This window comes from Psammomys obesus, unplaced genomic scaffold (assembly GCF_907164565.1).
Source record: "Psammomys obesus unplaced genomic scaffold, mPsaObe1.curated_primary_1811, whole genome shotgun sequence".
Classification (NCBI taxonomy): Eukaryota; Metazoa; Chordata; class Mammalia; order Rodentia; family Muridae; genus Psammomys; species Psammomys obesus.
In genome coordinates, this window is record NW_026596158.1 from 988,422 (window position 1) to 1,007,398 (window position 18,977).

General features: G+C 52.2%; 2 protein-coding genes across 2 annotated transcripts in view; one reads left to right on the plus strand and one right to left on the minus strand.

Annotated features, from left to right (window-relative positions):
• Positions 1-15: 15 nt before the first annotated feature.
• On the plus strand, positions 16-5,613 carry Paf1 (PAF1 homolog, Paf1/RNA polymerase II complex component). Its single transcript, XM_055594825.1, has 14 exons — positions 16-288; positions 633-662; positions 1,587-1,679; positions 1,946-2,067; positions 2,157-2,223; positions 2,300-2,401; positions 2,487-2,592; positions 2,669-2,737; positions 2,817-2,920; positions 3,116-3,232; positions 3,325-3,453; positions 4,676-4,781; positions 4,888-4,978; positions 5,053-5,613. Exons 1-14 carry the CDS (start codon positions 242-244, stop codon positions 5,475-5,477), a joined length of 1,608 nt encoding a protein of 535 aa, XP_055450800.1. The 5' UTR covers positions 16-241; the 3' UTR covers positions 5,478-5,613.
• A 137-nt stretch (positions 5,614-5,750) lies between these two features.
• Samd4b (sterile alpha motif domain containing 4B) overlaps positions 5,751-18,977 on the minus strand; it is a 38,625-nt gene continuing 25,398 nt past the window's right edge. Inside the window, exons 4-13 of the mRNA XM_055594824.1 lie at positions 14,161-14,400; positions 13,706-13,815; positions 13,481-13,567; positions 12,516-12,834; positions 12,104-12,189; positions 11,641-11,759; positions 9,925-10,123; positions 9,682-9,805; positions 8,016-8,099; positions 5,751-7,810 (exon numbers count right to left, since the gene is read on the minus strand). Of these exons, the coding sequence (XP_055450799.1) occupies positions 7,782-7,810; positions 8,016-8,099; positions 9,682-9,805; positions 9,925-10,123; positions 11,641-11,759; positions 12,104-12,189; positions 12,516-12,834; positions 13,481-13,567; positions 13,706-13,815; positions 14,161-14,400 (1,397 nt within the window). The 3' untranslated portion in view covers positions 5,751-7,781. The remainder of the gene's footprint in view (positions 7,811-8,015; positions 8,100-9,681; positions 9,806-9,924; positions 10,124-11,640; positions 11,760-12,103; positions 12,190-12,515; positions 12,835-13,480; positions 13,568-13,705; positions 13,816-14,160; positions 14,401-18,977) is intronic.

Here is an 18,977-nt window from a genome sequence, read left to right on the forward strand (position 1 = left end):
GAAGCGACCTGTCCGCTCCACGGCGTCTCAGTAGCCGCCGGAGTGGGAGCTGCGAGTCCACGTCCGGCGCTGCCCGCGCTTTTCCCCGAGTGCAACCCGAGCCCTTCATCCAGCCTTTCCCCGCGGAGCCCGGCGTCCACGGGAGCCTGTCCTCGGGTCCGGCGTCTCCAAGTCGGCACGCCCCTCAGCGTCCGCCCGCGGCCGGCGAGGACGCAGTCGGCGCCGCCGTCGCCTGGTCGCGATGGCGCCCACCATCCAGACTCAGGCCCAGCGGGAAGATGGCCACAGGTAGGTCCCCTGCCCCCTGCCCTTCCCTCTCATGCTGGGAGCTGCAGGCCGGGGCCCCCGCTACGATGTCGCGCAGCGCTCACCCCTGGCGAAGGGGCGGCCCCTCGGGGCCCCTGCGGTCACTCCTGCTCCCCTTCCATCCAACTTCGGAATCCCACCTTGGGTTCTCAGGAAGGGACCTAGTCCTCAGTCCCCTTATTTGAAGCAACAGGATCCCCCTGCTAAGCGGATGAGCATCTGGCTTCATGCACGAAGCAATCACCCCTTCCGAAATTCGGGGACGCTTCTTTGCACTTTGACGCTGTCAAGCCCTTGACATCAGCCTCTCTTCTCCCCCCCACCAGGCCCAATTCCCACCGGACTTTGCCTGAGAGGTGAGCCCCGCTGCGCTTCCCTGGAGGGGTGGGACGCGGTGGCAGGGCCCTTTGTGTGTGCGCGCGCGCGTGCTTGTGCTTCCGAGAGTCGCATGAAGTGGCCCGGACTGGCCTCAACCTCGCTGTCTTCTTGCCGCAGCCTCCTGGGTACTGGGATCGGAGGCCGATGTCCGTGCCCAGCAGCAGAGGCCTAGTTTTTTTGTTTAAAAACAACTTTGTGTGCACATACCCCAGCTGTGTGTGGCAATCAGAAGACTTGTTATAGAGTCCCTTCTTCTACCATGTCAGTATAGGCCTGAGATATTAAACTGGGGTCCACAGGCTTGACAGCAGGCACCTCTACCTGCTGAGCCATCTTGCCAGCCTGTAGCTGTTTGTGGTTGCTTTGACATAGTTTTTTTTGGTTTTTCAAGACAAGGTTTCTCTGTGTAGCCCTGCCTGTCTTCCAATTCTCTCTGTAGAGTAGGCCTCAAACTCAGAGATCACCTGCCTCTACAGGGCAGGGATCAAAGGGGTGGGCCACCGATGCTGTCACCACCACTGCCCGGCATTATTATTTCTTTTGATAGATGGTTTTCACTCTTATCCCTGACTGGCCTGGAACACATTATGTAAACAACCAAGTAGCCTAAAGTCTCAGTGATCTGTCTGCCTCCCAAGTGCAGGGATTAAAGGCCTATGCCACCAACTTCAGCTATTTCCACTATTTATAATTAGGTGTGAGTATGCGCACGTTTGTGCAGCTGCTTACAGAGGCCACGGGTGTCGGAGCGCCTCAAATCTGGAGTTACAGGTGGTAGTCAGTAGGCTGATGTGGGTGCTTGGAACCAAACTTGGGGCCTCTACAGGATAAATATTCCCTCTTAACTGCTAAGGCATCTCTGTAGGCCTGTGAGACCTAGTTCTGAGCCAGTGTTTTCCTAGGTCTGGAGTGGTCTGCCGAGTCAAATACTGCAATAGCCTTCCTGACATCCCGTTTGACCCCAAGTTCATCACCTACCCCTTTGACCAGAACAGGTAAGACTGAGCTCAAGGACAGAGAAACTATGAAATAGTTCAGTGAAGGTAAGGGCTGCTGCTTTCATCACATCTTCCTCCCTTGGAAATGTTTAATAAGTACTAATAGAGAAAGCAGCCTGCAACACCTTTTTTACTGAGAAGCTGCCAACTCTGGGAGCAATGAAAGCTGAGTTCCTTTCCATAGAAGCTTAGCTTCTAGGAAGGGTAGTTGTGGGTCATGAGGATGGATCAGGAAAGTACAACAGGCATGTGTTCCCACCCAGGTTTGTTCAGTACAAAGCAACTTCTTTGGAGAAACAGCACAAACACGACCTCCTGACTGAGCCAGACCTGGGGGTCACCATCGATCTCATCAACCCTGACACCTACCGCATCGATCCCAATGGTGTGTGGGGAGGCAGGGAGGGTCTGCTCTAGGCCAGCAAAGGCCAGGCCTGGGCATCCCTCATGGTCCTCCTGCCCCTCACCCCCTAGTTCTTCTGGATCCAGCTGATGAGAAACTTTTGGAAGAGGAGATTCAGGCGCCCACCAGCTCCAAGAGGTGAGGCAGTACCACATGGGGACTGGGTGGGCTCTGTCAAACATGGGACCCTGAGGTGCCTGGTCTTCTTTTCCAGATCCCAGCAGCATGCGAAAGTGGTGCCATGGATGCGGAAGACAGAATATATCTCCACTGAGTTTAACAGATATGGCATCTCCAATGAGAAGCCTGAGGTCAAGTAAGTACAAACAGCAGGAAGGGAAGAGGGCAAGACTTTCGGGTGTCCAGAGACCGACCCTTAATGACTTTCTCTTCATTCCTAGGATTGGGGTATCAGTGAAACAACAGTTCACAGAGGAAGAAATATACAAAGACAGGGACAGCCAGATCACAGCCATTGAAAAGACTTTTGAAGACGCCCAGAAATCGGTAATTGGGGGAATGGGAATAAAGGCAAAAGTGTAGCTCAGGTTCTTCCTCTTTCTCACGCTTTTTGTTCTGCCAGATCTCCCAGCATTACAGTAAGCCCAGAGTGACTCCGGTGGAAGTCATGCCCGTCTTCCCAGACTTTAAGGTCAGTCTCAGTGGAAGGCGGGCAGCCTCCTGTGCCTGTCCATCCAGTGCAGACTAACTGTAGTACCTCCGTTTGCCAGATGTGGATCAACCCATGTGCTCAGGTCATTTTTGACTCAGACCCAGCCCCCAAGGACACGAGTGGGGCAGCCGCATTAGAGATGATGTCTCAGGCCATGATCAGGTCAGTGGTCCTGCTTTCCACCTTGGCCTCCTTGTGGCCTCTCCCGTGTTTGGGTGTTTTGAGATAGGGCATGATCCTGCTGTCCAGGCTGACCTCCAACTCCTGGCATTCCTCATGCCTTACCCTCTGGAATGTTAGAGGCACATGTTACCACACCTTCTTTGCCTTTGACCTTTTCCTCTTCCCTCCAACCAGGGGCATGATGGACGAGGAAGGGAACCAGTTTGTGGCTTACTTTCTCCCTGTGGAAGAGACACTAAAGAAACGAAAGCGGGACCAGGAGGAAGAGATGGATTATGCACCAGATGATGTGTAAGTGGCTTAGGGTTAGGTTTTGGAATTCAGAGGTATGTCTCCTTTACTCCTCGAGGAACAAATGGGCTGCCCGTGTACCTTCTCCTCAGGTACGACTATAAGATTGCTCGGGAATACAACTGGAATGTGAAGAACAAGGCCAGTAAGGGCTACGAAGAGAACTATTTCTTCATCTTCCGAGAGGGCGATGGGGTTTACTACAATGAGCTGGAGACCAGGTACTCAGCACTGTTTCCGTAGTTTGCCGCTTTTTGAGATCATGGAAGAACTACCCTGAGGTTGTGTGAAACCTAAGGATTTTTGTGTTTGTGAAAGCAGCAGGAGCCTACTCATGTGGGCTGGCCCAGTGCTGCCTCTAATACCATGAACCTTCACAAAATGATTGGATATAAACCCAATCATTTTCCTTACACATGCTAGGCAAGTGCTCTTCTATAAGATACATTGTGCTCTCAACAGTTTTAGTAGTTGTTATATGTGATGTGTTTATGTTCATGGGCGTACACATACGTGGAGACCAGAGGTTGCTATCAGCTTTCCTTTGTTGCTCTTATTTTGGGTGGATGCCATGGCATGCATGAAGTCTGCATAACTTGGAGGAAGTTAGTCTTTCCTTCCACCTTTACCCACCCCCCAACCCTTCAGCAGGTTTTAATTACTTGACTCAACTTCCAAAGTGTCACCTCAGAACTCTTCTCTGGGGACTGAAAGCTAACTTGTCCTGGTGCCTGTGGTTTTTCTGCTCAGTACAGAGAGGGCAGGCTCTGATCCTGTTGTCTGGCTGGAGATGTGAAAACAGGCAGGGTGACAGCACAGCATTACAGTCCACCTTCAGTCCACTGCTCTTACTATTTAAAAGCCAGAAACCCAAAAATTGCCATTTTCTTGTTTTTGATTTGGTAAGGAGCCTTGGGAAATGGCTCCGCAGTGAAGAACGCTGGCTGGCTACTCTTCCAGGGGACCCTGTTTCATATCCTGTACCCACATAGCAACTAACATCTGTTCACGCTAGTTGCCAAGAGAATGTGGTGCCCTCTTCTGGCTTTTGAGGGTACTGTACACACAGCACGCAGACATAAATGCAGGTAAAACACAGCAAATCCTGAAGAGCCTAAAACCAGGCTGGACAGAGGGCTCAGTGGTTAAGAGCACTGTCTGCTCTTCCAAAGGACCCGGGTTCAATTCCCAGCACCCACACGGCAGCTCACAACTATCTGTAATGCCAATTTCAAGGGATCTGACACTAACGCACATAGGAAAAAGAAAACAAAACCCCAAACCAAAGACTGGGGCGAATCAAACCACAGACATTAGCTCTTACATACACTGCACGCATACATACTCTCTCTTGGCTCTGGGCGTGCTCTGACAGGCGACACCTGAGATTGGTCCCAGTGGAGTCTAACTGAATCTTCCTCTTTCTGCAATGGTCCACTGCAGGGTCCGGCTTAGTAAGCGCCGAGCCAAGGCTGGGGTTCAGTCAGGTACCAATGCCTTGCTTGTGGTCAAACACCGTGACATGAACGAGAAGGAATTAGAAGCCCAGGTAACAAGCTCCACTGGCCCAGGATAACCAAAGGGTAGGTGGGGGAGGACAGGGTCAGAGGTCTGACAGAATACCGCCCATCACCTTCCCAATTTGCTCGTTCCAGGAGGCACGCAAAGCCCAGCTGGAAAATCACGAACCGGAGGAAGAGGAGGAGGAAGAGATGGAGGCCGAAGAGAAAGAAGCTGGGGGCTCAGGTAAAGGACGAGCCACATCCTGGGAGTGCTGGGAGAGTGGGCAGTGGGACTCACCAGTCATTGCTTTCTCACAGATGAGGAGCGTGAGAAGGGCAGCAGCAGTGAGAAGGAAGGCAGCGAGGATGAGCGCTCTGGCAGTGAGAGTGACCGGGAGGAGGGCGACAGGGATGAGGCAAGTGACAAGAGTGGCAGTGGTGAGGATGAGAGCAGCGAGGATGAAGCTCGTGCTGCCCGGGACAAGGAGGAGATTTTCGGTAGCGATGCTGATTCAGAAGATGATGCTGACTCTGATGAGGAGGACAGAGGGCAGGCCCACAGGGGCAGTGACAATGACTCGGACAGTGGCAGTGATGGTGGTGGCCAGCGGAGCCGTAGCCAGAGCAGGAGCCGCAGTCGGAGTGCCAGCCCCTTCCCAAGTGGCAGTGAGCACTCAGCTCAGGAGGATGGCAGTGAAGCTGCAGCTTCTGATTCCAGTGAAGCGGACAGTGACAGTGACTGAGCCTCAAAACGATTCCAGTGAAGCCAGCAGACACCATTCTTAGGGCAGGGAAGCACTTTTCTAGTTGTCCGTTTCGTGAGCCCTTTGTTTATCCCTACCTTCAATCTTTGCTGTTAATAAAGCTAACTTCTCTTGACTTCACCTCCCCGAGCCTCTGTTCCCCTTCTCCCCAGACCCACCTGAAGGTGCTCAAGGATCTCCACTTGGAGCACAGAAGCAAGTCCCCATGGATTTCCCAGGAAATGAAAAACAAAAATCACAAATCTTTTTGGTTTTGTTGGTTTTTTTTTTTTTTTTTTTTTTTCCAAAATAAGCCCAGACCATTAACAATTCAAACTCCAACAAATAAGTCTTCTCCAACAGCGAGAAAAATGTACAGTTACTCAAAGCTGATTCTGCCAGTGGGGCTGGGGACAGAAATAGGTAGGGTAGGGTGAAACCATGGAGGGGCCTAGGGGCGGGAGGGTCAGGGTCCTGCCTGTCAGAGTGGGGCCGCCTGCGTCCTGCACTCCGCTGTCGGGTGGGGGAGGTGTCCCTCATCACCTTTCAGTGCCAGGCAGGGTCAGTCACCCTGATGGGAAGTGAACAAGACAAGACTAGACCGGCTTGTGGAGGGAAGGGTCCTGCATATTCTAAACAGGTGGCCTTTCACCCCACTTCCCACAGCCGGTGGGAGAGGCCGGAGCAGCCCAGGAGTTAGAGAGGGAAATGAGCAAAGGCACAGAAACCTGGAGGGCCGGGGTGGGGACTTGCATAGGTTGATGAGTGTGCAAGAGGTACATAAATACACCTGACACCCCGCCCAGCCCGGCACTGGGAGAGGTGGTGGGGACCACAGGCAGGTCCCCAGTGCCACTCTACCCCCTGGCTTCTTCTCCCTCCCTGGGCTCGGAGCAGGGGAGGTCCACAGACCAGGAGGCAGGGGCAAGGTCTGGGGGAAATGGGCTGATAGTGCAGGGAAGGCTGTGGTTTTCTTTTTTTTTTTTTCTTTTCCTTTTTTTTTTTTTTTTTTGTTTTTTTGTTTTTTCCCAACATTTTGTATCTTTAATAACATACACAATGGTTACCAGCCATAGTCATAACAAAAGTTATTCATAAAATGTATCTAAAAATAACATTTTTTTTCCTTTTCGTGTGAAAAGCTTGAGAATGTCCCAATGAGGGTGTAGGTTGAGGGGGGAAGAGGAGTTTGGAATAGGGGACCCTGGCTTCCCCACAGCCTGAACCCCAAATTCCCTCCCTCCACCTGGGCCCCAGCACCAGCCCTCATCAAGAACGGGGAGCAGAGCAAGGTTGTGTGACTCAGGCTGGGCTGCACCTCTGGGTTATGACATAGTGTTCCACCTACATGAGGTCATGACATAATGGGGTGTCAAAGGCTGACGGAAAGGAAGGGGAGGCAAGAAAACAAAACCCAACAACTCCTTTTCCCTGGTTCCTACCCACAAGTCTTTTGCCAACAGACCTGAGGAACAGAGAAGGGTTATGTTGGTGGGGGAGGGGACATTAAGGCAACAGACTTCCTGACCTCACTGCGGGCCGGGGCTGCCCACCTTCAACCTCTGCATCTGGGAGCCGGGGCTGGGATGGGGACGGGCAGGGGGGTCTGGAGGAGGGGGCTCCGCCCTCTCTTCTCATAAACTTCAGGCTCCCCCTGCCACAGTCCTGGCTCAGAGAGAGGCCTGGGGATTCTAAAAATGACAGGGAATGATCAGAGAAAAACCGTTAACTATATAAATATGTATCTTAAATAGGCCTAAGAAATTAATTGTAGAGAACCTCTGATAACAGGGCAGGACGGGGAAGAAGATGGTGCCTGTCTGGGGAATGGTGGGATGAGGTGTAGGGTAGGGAGAGGGCTCTTCTCAGTGACATACTAGTGCTGCACGCTGCTCACTGTTCACGCCCCAGTCATGTTTCTGAGGGGCAAGCTGCACAAGGTGGTGGTCGGTTTGTTTCTGAGGAAGACTGCTCTCCTGGGGAAGGACAGCTGTCTGTAGGAGGCAGGGGTAGGATAGGGCCAGGGTGGGGGTTGGGAGGGAAGGGGCAGGCAGTCTGGCCAGTCTTTGCCCCTTGCCCCTGGCTGCCCTCTCTGTCCCCCGGCCTCAGCCGAGATCCCTCAATGGGCCTGGGAGTGAGCAAGGCGTGTGCCAATGTTAAACAAAAGTTAAGAGGATGAGTAGAAAAATATCAGAATGTATAGCTGCACCAGCCCACCCTCTTGCTGCCGAGGAGAAGCCTGTTGGGGGATGGCCCCCGCCCGCCGCCCGGGGAGCCTATGGGTGCGCTGGGCTGTGGGTCCCGTCAGATGGTGGAGGTTTTGTCTGTCCCATCTGTGTAAGAAAGGGAGGAAGGGAGGAAGATCAGGAGATGGTGGGAGGCCCAAGGAAAGGCATTCACATAGCCTGTCATCCCAGGCGGGCCCTCCCTGGAGTCTGGCCTCCCCTTGGGACCCTCAAGATGGCTCCAATTTGCTGGGTTCAGAGCTGGAGATGCTGGGTAGGTGGGAGCTAGGTCAGGGGAAGAGGAAATGCTCACCACCCAAGGCGTGTTCTGTCATGCTCAGACACAGAGACTCCAGGGTGGGATTGATCTCCAGGTCAGGCCCAGGTACTGGGCAGTCTGAGTGGGAGAGAAGAAAATAGTGGTGGTGAGAAGGGAAATAAGGAAGGGCTGGGAGAACACTGGCATGGGGTTGGGGCCAAGAGATAATGAGCTTAGAAAGTATGCATACAAAGGGTGGGAGACACTGCTGGAAGGTGACAAAGACAGACCTAGGGTGTCACAGAGCAGGTCGGGAGACAGCCCAAGTAGGGGTTTGGCAATGCAGACAGAGGAAGTGATGTGAAACTGAGGGAGCATTCCTGGAGGCCACACACAGGCTTTGCCTATTTTAGACATGGACTCCAAGTTGCCTTGGGCAATTTGGGCACCTGCCCCAGATACTGGGCAGCTTCTTGCTGACTGATGGCCCACCCTCTACGTGTGGTGTAAAAGCTAAAGCCTTTTCTACGCTCACCTCGGCTTGCTCTTCCAGACACTGTGCAAGCCAGGCAGGCTGAACAGGTGGCTCAAAAAAGGACAGCTGCCATGGAGCCTGCCCTCAAAGCACTTCTCAGAAGGAACTGTGCAGGAGCTCAGGTGCCACACTGCTGAGCACTTTGCCTCATCTGAGCTTCTGGCTCCTATTTCAAGCCTCATTTTTCACCCCCATCTAAGCCCCAAGGTTAGGTCCCAGGAAAACCGTTTCTCTTAAAAACAAGCTGAGTGATAACAGGTGAGGTGAGAACAGACTTGGACACCCTTCCCATGAATTGTCAGGGAGGGCTCCATCCAACAAGTACAGGAAGGCTGCCTGATGGGCTGGCACACTGGCTGGAACAATTCCTACCTTTCATACCTATGGTGCACCCATTCACTCAATACCATTTACACAATATATGCCCAGTGGCCAAGCCCTGCCCTAGGTTGAACACACTCTCTGGCACCACAGACATAGGCCTACAGTATTTCATCAACTCAAAAACTCCACCGGCTACAAAGTTTCTGACTGCAAGAACTTTAGGTCACCTGCAAATCGAAGCCCTCTCCAGAGCAGCCCACTGAGGCAGCACCCTGTCACAGATGTCATGCCTAGCCCAAGCATGCAGGGGTACAGCAGACAGAAGTCACCCCCTTGTCCAGTCAAGCAGGAACCCAGAGATAGCAGATTTTTGATCTGCCACTCAGCCCTCCTGAACCTCTGACCTCCAGGCTGATGTGAGCAGAGGAGAAAAGCCCACCTTCTCCACCCTCTCTCCATAGAGCCTCATGAAGAGGTAGAGTCACTGGTTTGAGCGTCACCAGCCTCTGACAGAACATAGGCATGCTGACAGGTCACAACCTCCTCCACAAAATCCTCACTGACCTCTCAGACTAACCCCTTCTGAGCGTTAAGTGAGCATATAAAAACACAGTGACAGATCAATATCAAAACGGAGACCATGGCACAGGGAAGGAAAGACATCCAAGCAGAGTGAGGTAAGATACTCAGGGAAGGGGAGAGAGCTGTGAAGACTCAACAGACACAGATCGCCTCTCACAAATGCAGGGAGATGAGAGACGGTGCACAGCCTGGAGAGACCTGCTACAAAGCCAGAACAACAGTGGGTGAGACTCAGGCGAGAAGGTTGGCCGGGCTGAGTGGCAGAGCAGGGCTCCTCACCTGGAGGGAACATGAGAACCGCCTGGGGCGATGGGTGAACGGGGAGCGAGTGAGTGCGTTGCACAGAGCTGCGGCTCTGGCTCGGCATGCTGTTGCTGCCTCCAGGGTTGGCAAACCACAGGCTCTGCACGGGACACGGGGAGAGAGTGTCATGGTGAGTGGAGGCGGCCAGGCCCAAACACATACCCAGGTTCTGCCACCTCAACCCCAGAAGCACTTGGACCTTAATACCAGCCGGCTCACCTGTCGGCCCTGACCCCCAAGACTGGGGCTGGTAAGGGCATGTCGAGGAGAGACGCCCCCAATGCCTGAAGGGCTCAGGAGGCCCATCCTGCCAGGTGGGAGGGCCCGAGGAGGCATGGGGAACTGCCGCTGGGTCCGCCGGGCCACACCCATCCCCACAGAGCCAGCTATGGGGAGCGAGTTGGAGCCAAATGCCCAGCTGTCAGAGAGCAGAGCACAGGGCATTAGCTTGGGTAGGAGGGGTGCGCGTCTCCTGTCCCTCCCACAACTCCAGTGGACAGTGCTCTGAGCAAGGATTCCCTTGCACCCTACATTTCTGTCTCCTCCTGACCCAAGATACACATGGGGAGCATAGAGAGGCTTCCTTGTAGTACCCGCAAAGCAGTTCTTCAAATGTAAAATTTTTGTTGTGAGAAGGGACCTCAGAGGTAAGGAGACAGAGGTACAGAAACATGGTCTACTTGACCAATATGTGCTGGGTTCTGGCCACCTCAGCATCCATGTGGGGCTGGGGACAGAAACCAGGGCCTTATGCATGGCAGGCAAGTTCTCTGTCCCAATGCCCAGCTCTGTTGGTTCAGACTCTAGCTGTTCTTCTTTGCTCTCTGTGCCAGAAGTCAGGGAATACTCCCTGTAGCTATTTCTCTCTGGGACCCAGAACGATAAGAAAGTGTACAGTGGGTCTGGAAGACAGCTCGAAGGTAACAGCGCTTGCCAACATGACTGACACCTGAGTTTGGGCCCTGGGACCTAAGATGGTGTGAGAACTGACCTTCATGTGAAGCACGCAGAGCAGGGGTGCACTCACAAATACACACAAAGAAATGCTGAGACCGAGCACTGTGCTGTGACCTCGCAGGCCCTCCCTCTAACAGCTCCAGAGCAAGTCCACCGTTCTCCCTAGTACCTACTTCTACTTACGTGCCCCATGCCACGTAAGCGACATCACATGGCATAAGGCTGCCCATCATCCTGAAACGTCTGCTATAGTCAGAACTTCACTTTGGTCTCCAGATCTGGAAGAAGCTCCCTCTTCCCTCCCTCCACAGCCCCACTGTGGCTGCCTATAACCATGGTACATTTCTCCAAATGAAGCCTCTCCGGCCTGAAGGCCTGCTCTCCCTCCTCAGGGTCCCATCACTGAAGAAATTCTTCTGGCCGAGCACGAAGGAGCACAGCCGTAATACCAGAACTCTGGGAGGCAGAGGCAGGTAGCTCTCTGAGGTTGAGACCAGCCTGGTCTACAGAGTAAGTCCAGGACAGCCAGGGTTACACAGAGAAACAAACAATTCTTCTGAAGGGTAATCGAATGTTAGTGTCTTTCCACCAAACAGACTCTCTTTCCACGAATCATAGAAATTTACTTGCCCCTGCTGGGATTAAAGTCCCGTGAAACATCACACTCACCCTTTCTTTCCTTTCTCCTTCCCTCCGCTTCTCTCTCCCTCTGATTTTTGTGAGACAGGTTTCTTTGTGTAGCCCTTCATATCCTCAAACTCAAGAGATCCAACTGCCTCTGCCTCCCACGTGCTAGGATTAAGAGTGTGCTGCCACATCTGGCCTTTTTTCTCTTTTAAGATGTACATCATCTTGATTTTCTAGAAACTCTATACTGGGTGGCTTGAGTGAGTAAAGCAGGGGGCACATTTCAGAACACAATCACCCTTTTAGACACCCACATGCCAACTCCATGGGCCTTGGGAGGTGCCCACCTACCCCTTCTGCTGCCGGTAGCTCTGCATGTCCAGCGCAGCTTTGCGAGGGAATGTCCGGAGGAGTTTCAGCACTTGCTGCTTCCAGGACAGCAGCCGCTTCTTCTGTGTCTCTGTGAAAGCCTAGAAAGGAGGAGGGGAAGGATGGACACAGAGGACCATGCCTACAGGTTAGCTGGGAGAAACAGGTACACAGTGGTAACTGAGTGCAGCCATCTCTCTGTGTGAGCAAGAAGAGCAAGAGGCAAGGAACCCTGAATCAGCAGGAGCATTTCGTGAGGTGACTTGGGAAACTTGAACAAATGCTGGCACCCAGAGCAGGGATGAGCAGCTAGGAGGCAACCACTCCCCACAGGGTGCGTACAAAAGCCTTTAAAGGCAACACTGAAGAGGACTGGCTGAAACCTGGGCCCTGAGAGGGGTGGAGTGGCCGCTTTCCCTCTTGGAAGCCCTATTGAAGGTCCTACCTCATGAGTCAGGCACTTTTCGATGAGCTGGAGGTAACTGGTGATGTTCTCCTCGTCTGGTCGGGACACCAGCAGCTGGGTGCATACTGAGGAGCATGGGAAAGGACAGAGCTTAGTCCCATACCCTCTGTCACACTGCAGCCACCCCAGTACCAGCTGGTGGGTACAGAGGGACAAGAAATTTGGGCTGGATGAGTCCCAACTCCTCGGCTTTGAGGGCAAGGGCTAGTACCATCAGCCCAGACAGACCTGCAGGAAGAGGCCTAGTCACACTCAGCTACTCCAAGGTTCCCCTTCAGGTCTTTAACAAAGAAGCACTGTTCCCTTTCTCTAACTTGGACTTGATCCCTGGTGTCTAGGTTCACCTGGTATTCTGCCTTAGGATTCTGAACTAGGCAGTGGCTGCTCCTACCTTTGCCCATCACCCGTGTAAACTGGCTGGGGATGTCTCCGTCGGCGACAGGAGCTGGGGCTGGCTCACTGCTATCAGCGGGGGCTGGAGCTGGTGGAGGAGGATAGTTCTCTGCAGCTGGAGGGTCCTTAGCCTCAGTGCCCGTGTCTGGTCCAGGGTGGGTGAGGGGAGGCTCAGCACCTGGCAGTAGCGGCTCCCCCCGGCCCCCATCCTTGGCAGTAGGGGTGGCCTGAAGGACACTGTAGGCCTTGATAGGGGTGATGATGATTTGCTGCAGTTCCTGCAGAGCATTCCGCAGATTGCCGCCTTCCAGCACATCCTGCAAGGAAGGACATAGCTAGGTCAGGCACAGACCCCACAGTGGCACAAAAAATGGCTACACTGTGTGGTCAGATGAGGCTCAGGGAAGTCCACATGGTATGCAAGGTTCCAGCAGAGGTCAGAGTAGGGCAGCTCTGACCTCAGTAGATAAACTCCTTCCCTCCAAGGAAGAAGCAAAGAATCAGACTAAGACAGCAAAGGAAGAGGAAGCAAGGAAAGAAGGAAAATAAATGAAAGCAGATTCAGGATTGAGTGGAAGAGAAATTCAACAACAACAACAAAAAAGATCGATTGTACTTCTGTAACTCACCCACAAAATTAAAAACCTATCAGATCTAGTGTTAAAAGATGGAGAAAAAAAAAAAAAAAAAAGATGGAGACATTCTAGAATCACAAACCAGGATGGTAGGAGTGGGGTGGGAGGAGGGGCAGGGAAAGAGGGTGGGAGGGACCCTCTCAGGCAGCAGCTAGTGAGCCCTTTGGTATCTTGTTCAAGGTCGCTGGAATCCAGCTGCCCATGGCTGGGAGCAGCAGAAGTCAGACTGCAGGAATGAGGAGGCCCAGGCAGCCGCCATAAAGGCTGACCCAAAGCCTTCCACATGCCCGACCACTGAGCCTTGCAGATGAGGAAACCAGGTCCTCACCTTCTCTAGGGACTTGAGGACGCTCTGTCTCTCACGCAGCTTCTGGATGCTCAGGGCTATCTTGTGCCGGGCACCTTTGGTGACATTCTGTGATGACGACAGAAGCAGACAAGAAGCTGAAAATAGGTGGAGTACACCGGGGTAGCCCAACAGACAGACGCAGATGGCAGGAACTACACCTAGTTTTGTTGGCCCACCACCTCCCAAGTGGCCTCTCAGATTCACCTGTGACTCTAGGTGCTGTTCAGTTAGGGTCATCATCTCTTCATAGCTCATCTGTGAGAACAGAGCAGCATACTTGTGCAAGCGGAGGCTCTTGAGCCATGAGGGCACATCTGTGGAATAGGAGGGAGGATGGGTCAGAAGACGGCTACTGGTGACCAGCATGGAATTGTGGGCACAGATCAGGCATAAGCCTTAGAAACTGCAGCGAGCTGGAAGGGACCAGAAGCTGTCCAGTGAGGCCCTTTTAGACAGCCTTTCCTAGGACACCTGACCCGCTGAGCTGTCAGGATGGCCTCCATGATTTATCTCATGAGCTTTTGCTAGCCACGAGGGCAAGGGGACTCCTTTCAGACACGTCCCTTCCCTGAGGGCAGCTATCGGCAATTCTCTGCCCTTCCAACCCAGCCCGGCCCAAGCCCTGGAGAAGGGTTTCTGGCACTGTCCTCTGGATGCACCTTTCATCCCGCTGCCATCCTCCTGGAAAGTGTTCCGGCTGGAGCCCTGCTCCTCCGTCTGCTCACTGCCAGAGGAGGCCACACTGCTCTGTGGCGAGAGGGGTGCGTGGTCGGGCGTGGTGAAAGCAGCCCGGGCCCCAAGCTCCTCTGGACTCGGCCACTCACCAGGGGCCTGAGGGCTCGTAGGGATGAGTGACATGGAGCGCTTCAGTGGGCTAGGGTGGATTTGGCAGGGGAGACCTGGCCAGAGAAGGAAAAGTGAGAGGTCAGGATGAAGGATCTGAGCATAAAAAAGACCACAGCCTGCTCAATCCCATAGTCCTCCAAAGGAAAAGAGGCAAGGAGCCCCAAGAGGAACTGCCTATACTGTTCAACATCCACGCAAACACCCAACTTCCCAGCATGATGCCAGACATCTCTCTACTTGCCCACTCCTTCACTCACTCTCATCCAAGCCCCAGTAGCTGTGGCTGGAATTAGTCTCATGTCTAACTGGATTCTTCCCTTCATTCTTGCCGCTCACAGCCCCCTTGCCTTACAGCACCATGATGATTGTTTTTAAGAGGTGGGGCTTTTTAGAGCTTGGTTCTCCGTTTGTAGCCAGGCCGACCTCAAATTCAGTGATTCTCCTGTGTGCTGAGATTATAGACACATGCCACCTCATTCAACTAGACACAGACACTTCCAAATGTGCAAATTTGGCCCGTTTTTAGATCCTGATGGCTTCCTTCACATTGACAACAAAATCCAAACTCTGCTACACACCTGAAAGCTCTGGCCCATAGTCACCTCTGATCTCTCATCTCCTACAGCCCAGCCCCCTGGCTCAAGCCTTTCTAGTCCTCACTTCTCTAAAACCACCCAACCCCTCTTCTGACATGGGCCTCTCTAAGCATTCTTTTGCTTCTGTGCTGGGATTACAGATTATGTGACCACCCTGGTTTCTGAACACCAAATGCTTGCTCCTGGAACACTCAAACTTTTACCAAAGGACTTTGGCATTTGCTCTATTTCTTTACTTTCTTTCTATCCCCTTTTCTATAATACTGAAGTAAAAAAGAACCCAGGGCTAGACAAGTAAGTACTATACGACTGAACCCAGTCCCACATTCTCAACCACCCAATCTTAGCAGCCTTAGTTACCTGTCACCTCCTGAGGCCTACACTGTCTTCCATCTTGCCAATGCCCTTTAACCCTCCATTCCAACCACTCTCTCATCTTTCTTTAGACACCCAGATTCTCCTGCTTATTTAACTAACCCATTCACTAGAGAGGCCTGTACATGCGAACTGTGAAACAGAGACCTGTACATGACATTACCGTATCCTCACAGTACACTGAGTCTCTTCTTACTTTCAGGGCGAGGATGGAGCTTGAAGCAGGGTATTGCTATGGTGGCCTGGAATTCACTATGTAGCCCAGGCTGACCTCAAACTCATGGTCCTCCTGCTTCAGTCTCTTAAGTGTTAGGATAGGTGTCCACCATCACACCTAGCTAATCGACTGCTTCTCCAATACCTCTGTGACTGGGCCTCAAACACCCGGACCTTGCCACTGCCTATTCCCTGTCCTATCACTGTTTCAGCATCCTTTTCTGTTATCTGCTTCTGCCTCTGGGTCTCGCTCAAGCACCCACTTTTATAAGCCAAGTGCTTGTTGCTCTGTGCTAGCCAGCCTCTTGTAGTAGTCTGTGGGCTTATGAAGGCTGGCAACCTAGCCTAATCATTTTTGCTTCCCAGGTTCAGGAGCAGCATACAACACACAGAAGCCTTCCAACTGAGTATCAGAAAGAACAAATGGGTGCTAAGAGGGCCTGTGAGACCAGGACAGGGACTCCACAAGTTCCCGTGGCAGCCTAGGGAGAAACAGAGAAAGCCAAAAAGCCTGGTTAGGTGAGGACAAGGCCCAGGAAGCTGAACTCCTTTGCTCCAGTTCCCACAGGGGACTAGGAGAGAAAAAACAGAAAGAGTATAGGCCTTGTTCTGATGGCGAGGCTGAGGTCCCTGTCTTTGCCCCAGTGACACACCACCCAGGAGGCCACCCTGGTACAGGTCCCAAAGCACCTTCTGTTACCATCTGTGACCATACTGATGCTCCTAGCCAGAAAGTTACCCAAGGGAGAGGATACTGACTGGCCCACTGCACACAAGCAATGTCAGTCTCTGCTACTGCCCAGGGTCCTGCTGAGTCCTCCACTCAGGGTTCCTTCCAAGTTTCTGGACACTGTGGACTCTGGCTTCTGCCCCATTTGGGGCCTCTTAAAAGAAGATGGCACTCTGGGCCCCAGGGCTGGAAAACCCTCAATGCAGGCCTTTGTGCCTGTTTTGGTGCTCCTGACCACCTCCTTCCTCCCTTCTTAGCCAAGAAGTGGGTTGGTGAGGCTGAGGGGGCAGGAAATTACCCCGACTAGAATGACCATGCAGTTCCTGAGGAGCCCTGCTTGGCCTATGCTGGGGTGGAGGCTGGCCACTGCCAGAGGATTATAAAAACAGGAATGCCGGCTGCAGATGCGTGGCCCTACGCTCTCCAAGAAATCCTGGTCTGTCCTTGGCAGTACACCAACCTCACCCTGCCTGCCCTCCCGGGCCAATCTTTGCTTCCCACTCAAAAATATTTTAATGGTTTCCTGCTTCCTGCAACTGCCTGATATCCAAAAGTTTCATTTTATTCTTCAAAGCCCCAAATTGTGACCCTAAGATCGGAGTTCAAATCCTAACTCCAATACCTCTAATGTCAGTGCTCTTGGACAGGGCTTTGTCTCTTTTTGGGTATAAGTTAGCCTAGCACACGTCAATATGGTCACTCGCAGAAGCTGTAGACCTGCTGCACAGAACCTCTACTGGATACCAGCATGCCTGTCAGACATGCTGTGCCCATAACCTCATTCAACACTGGAAGTTTAGTCCTTCAAAGCAGTGGCACAGCCTTGTCCAGTATGGTCAAGGTTCTGAGTTCTACCCCCAGTGTTGCCAAAAAGAAAAGCAAAACCAAAAAGCCTACTGGGGAGCACACTCGGAGCACAGAGGGTGTGGGGGAGTCGCTACTCGGGTCATTTTTAGGCAGAGGCAGTGCAGCATAGGCTTTTTATCGGGCTCTAAGCTCCAGAGTCATACTAGCTGATTTAGTCCTGACAGCATCTTGGGCAGATGACTTCTAAGACTAAGCCAAGTTTTAGAGTTTATAGTTATGAAGTCCCCAGAATAACTCCTAGCAATTTGCTCAATACTTCCCAATCAGAACAACTGATGTCAACATAGCCTCCAAACCTGGTACAGGAAGTGTGGTACTTCAAAATCAGAAACAAATCCGAAGTAATCAGGGTTGCGAAGGTTCCCTGGAAATGCTTGGAGCCCTTGTCTTCCCTGGCTACGTACTGCAGTGCCTGCTGAGAGGGGCCGACCACCTACGGCTACATTTTAGCATTTACCTTCAGTCGGGTCAAGCCACTCACCGTGGCTTAGAAAACTATACTGTCTTACACTGCTCATCTCAGGTAACACATCAAAAAGACACCTCCACACCAACTCCTGTCTTACCCCGCCTCCGGGCCTAGCTGGTCGCAGGACAGCACTGGTCACAGGTGACTGGTCCAGATTGCTCAGGTCTGAACCTTGCCAGTTCTATGTTACCTGTGTGACTTCAGCTACGTGATTTTAGCTCTTTGCGTTCTAAGTGCTCCTCTGTGAAATGGGCCTAATGGTCTATGAGGAAGGTTGACTGAGACTGTATTTGTAACAGTGCTGCCGAGAGCACCAGGCACTACTGCTCAGTGTTAATAGCTGATGCCCTGCAGTAGAAATTTACAGACATATTTCTCATGTCAGAAGCTAAGACCAAAGATAAAACTGAGTGAGCTAGAGAACTCATGTATAATATCCATCCCTACCAGGAGCCCTCAGCAGCCAGTCAGCTATCAGAAATGTTGACAGGGAATACTGCAGAGATGGTTCAGTGATTAAGAGCACTTGCTTCTCTTACAGAAAACTAGGGTTCACATGGCGGCTCAAAACCAAACTGCCACTCTCCCTCTCTGTTTTTTTTTTTTTTTTTTTCTCAAGATAGGGTCTCTCTGTGTAGCCCCTGGCTGTCCTGGAATTCACTCTATAGACCAGGCTGGCCTCAAACTCACAGAGATCCTCCAGCCTCTGCTTCCCAAGTGCATGTACCATCAGACCTCACAGAGCATATATAACACTCTGACAGCCTTTGAAGTTTTCCCTGGTGCATAGTAGACACAACCTTCCCACCCAGGGCCACCCACACCTGTCCTGGGAATACAACTCCTCACCGTGCTGCCCACTACACATGGTTTCTACTTAAAAGAATCACCTGGGGCAGTTCTTCACATATCAAAATCTGAACTTTCTGCAGAGAACCTACAGCTCTTGTTCCAGGGAAATTCACCTTTTCTGGCCTCTGCAACTCTATGTAGGTGGTACAGACAAGCTTGCAAAACACCCACCCACACATTTAAAAAAATGCTGAGAGGGTCACTGGGGCTCATACACAGGTGTGGCTACAGAGCTCTCTCGGGCTGCCACTAGGAATATAGGCTGTGAAGCTCCAGATCTCAGGACTTTCAAGAGTTGCTAGAAATTTGGTTTTTAAAACTTTGTATACTAAATTTATTTAGAACCAAATCAAGGGCTGGTGCGATGGCTCAGTGGTTAAAAGCAATGGCTGCTCTTTTAAAGGACCTGGGTTCAATTCCTAGCATCTATATGGCAGTTCACAACTGTCCAATCAAAGATCCAGTTTCGGCGGATCTGAGATCTGATATCCTCTTCTGGCCTCCAAGGGCAGCAAGCAAACAAAT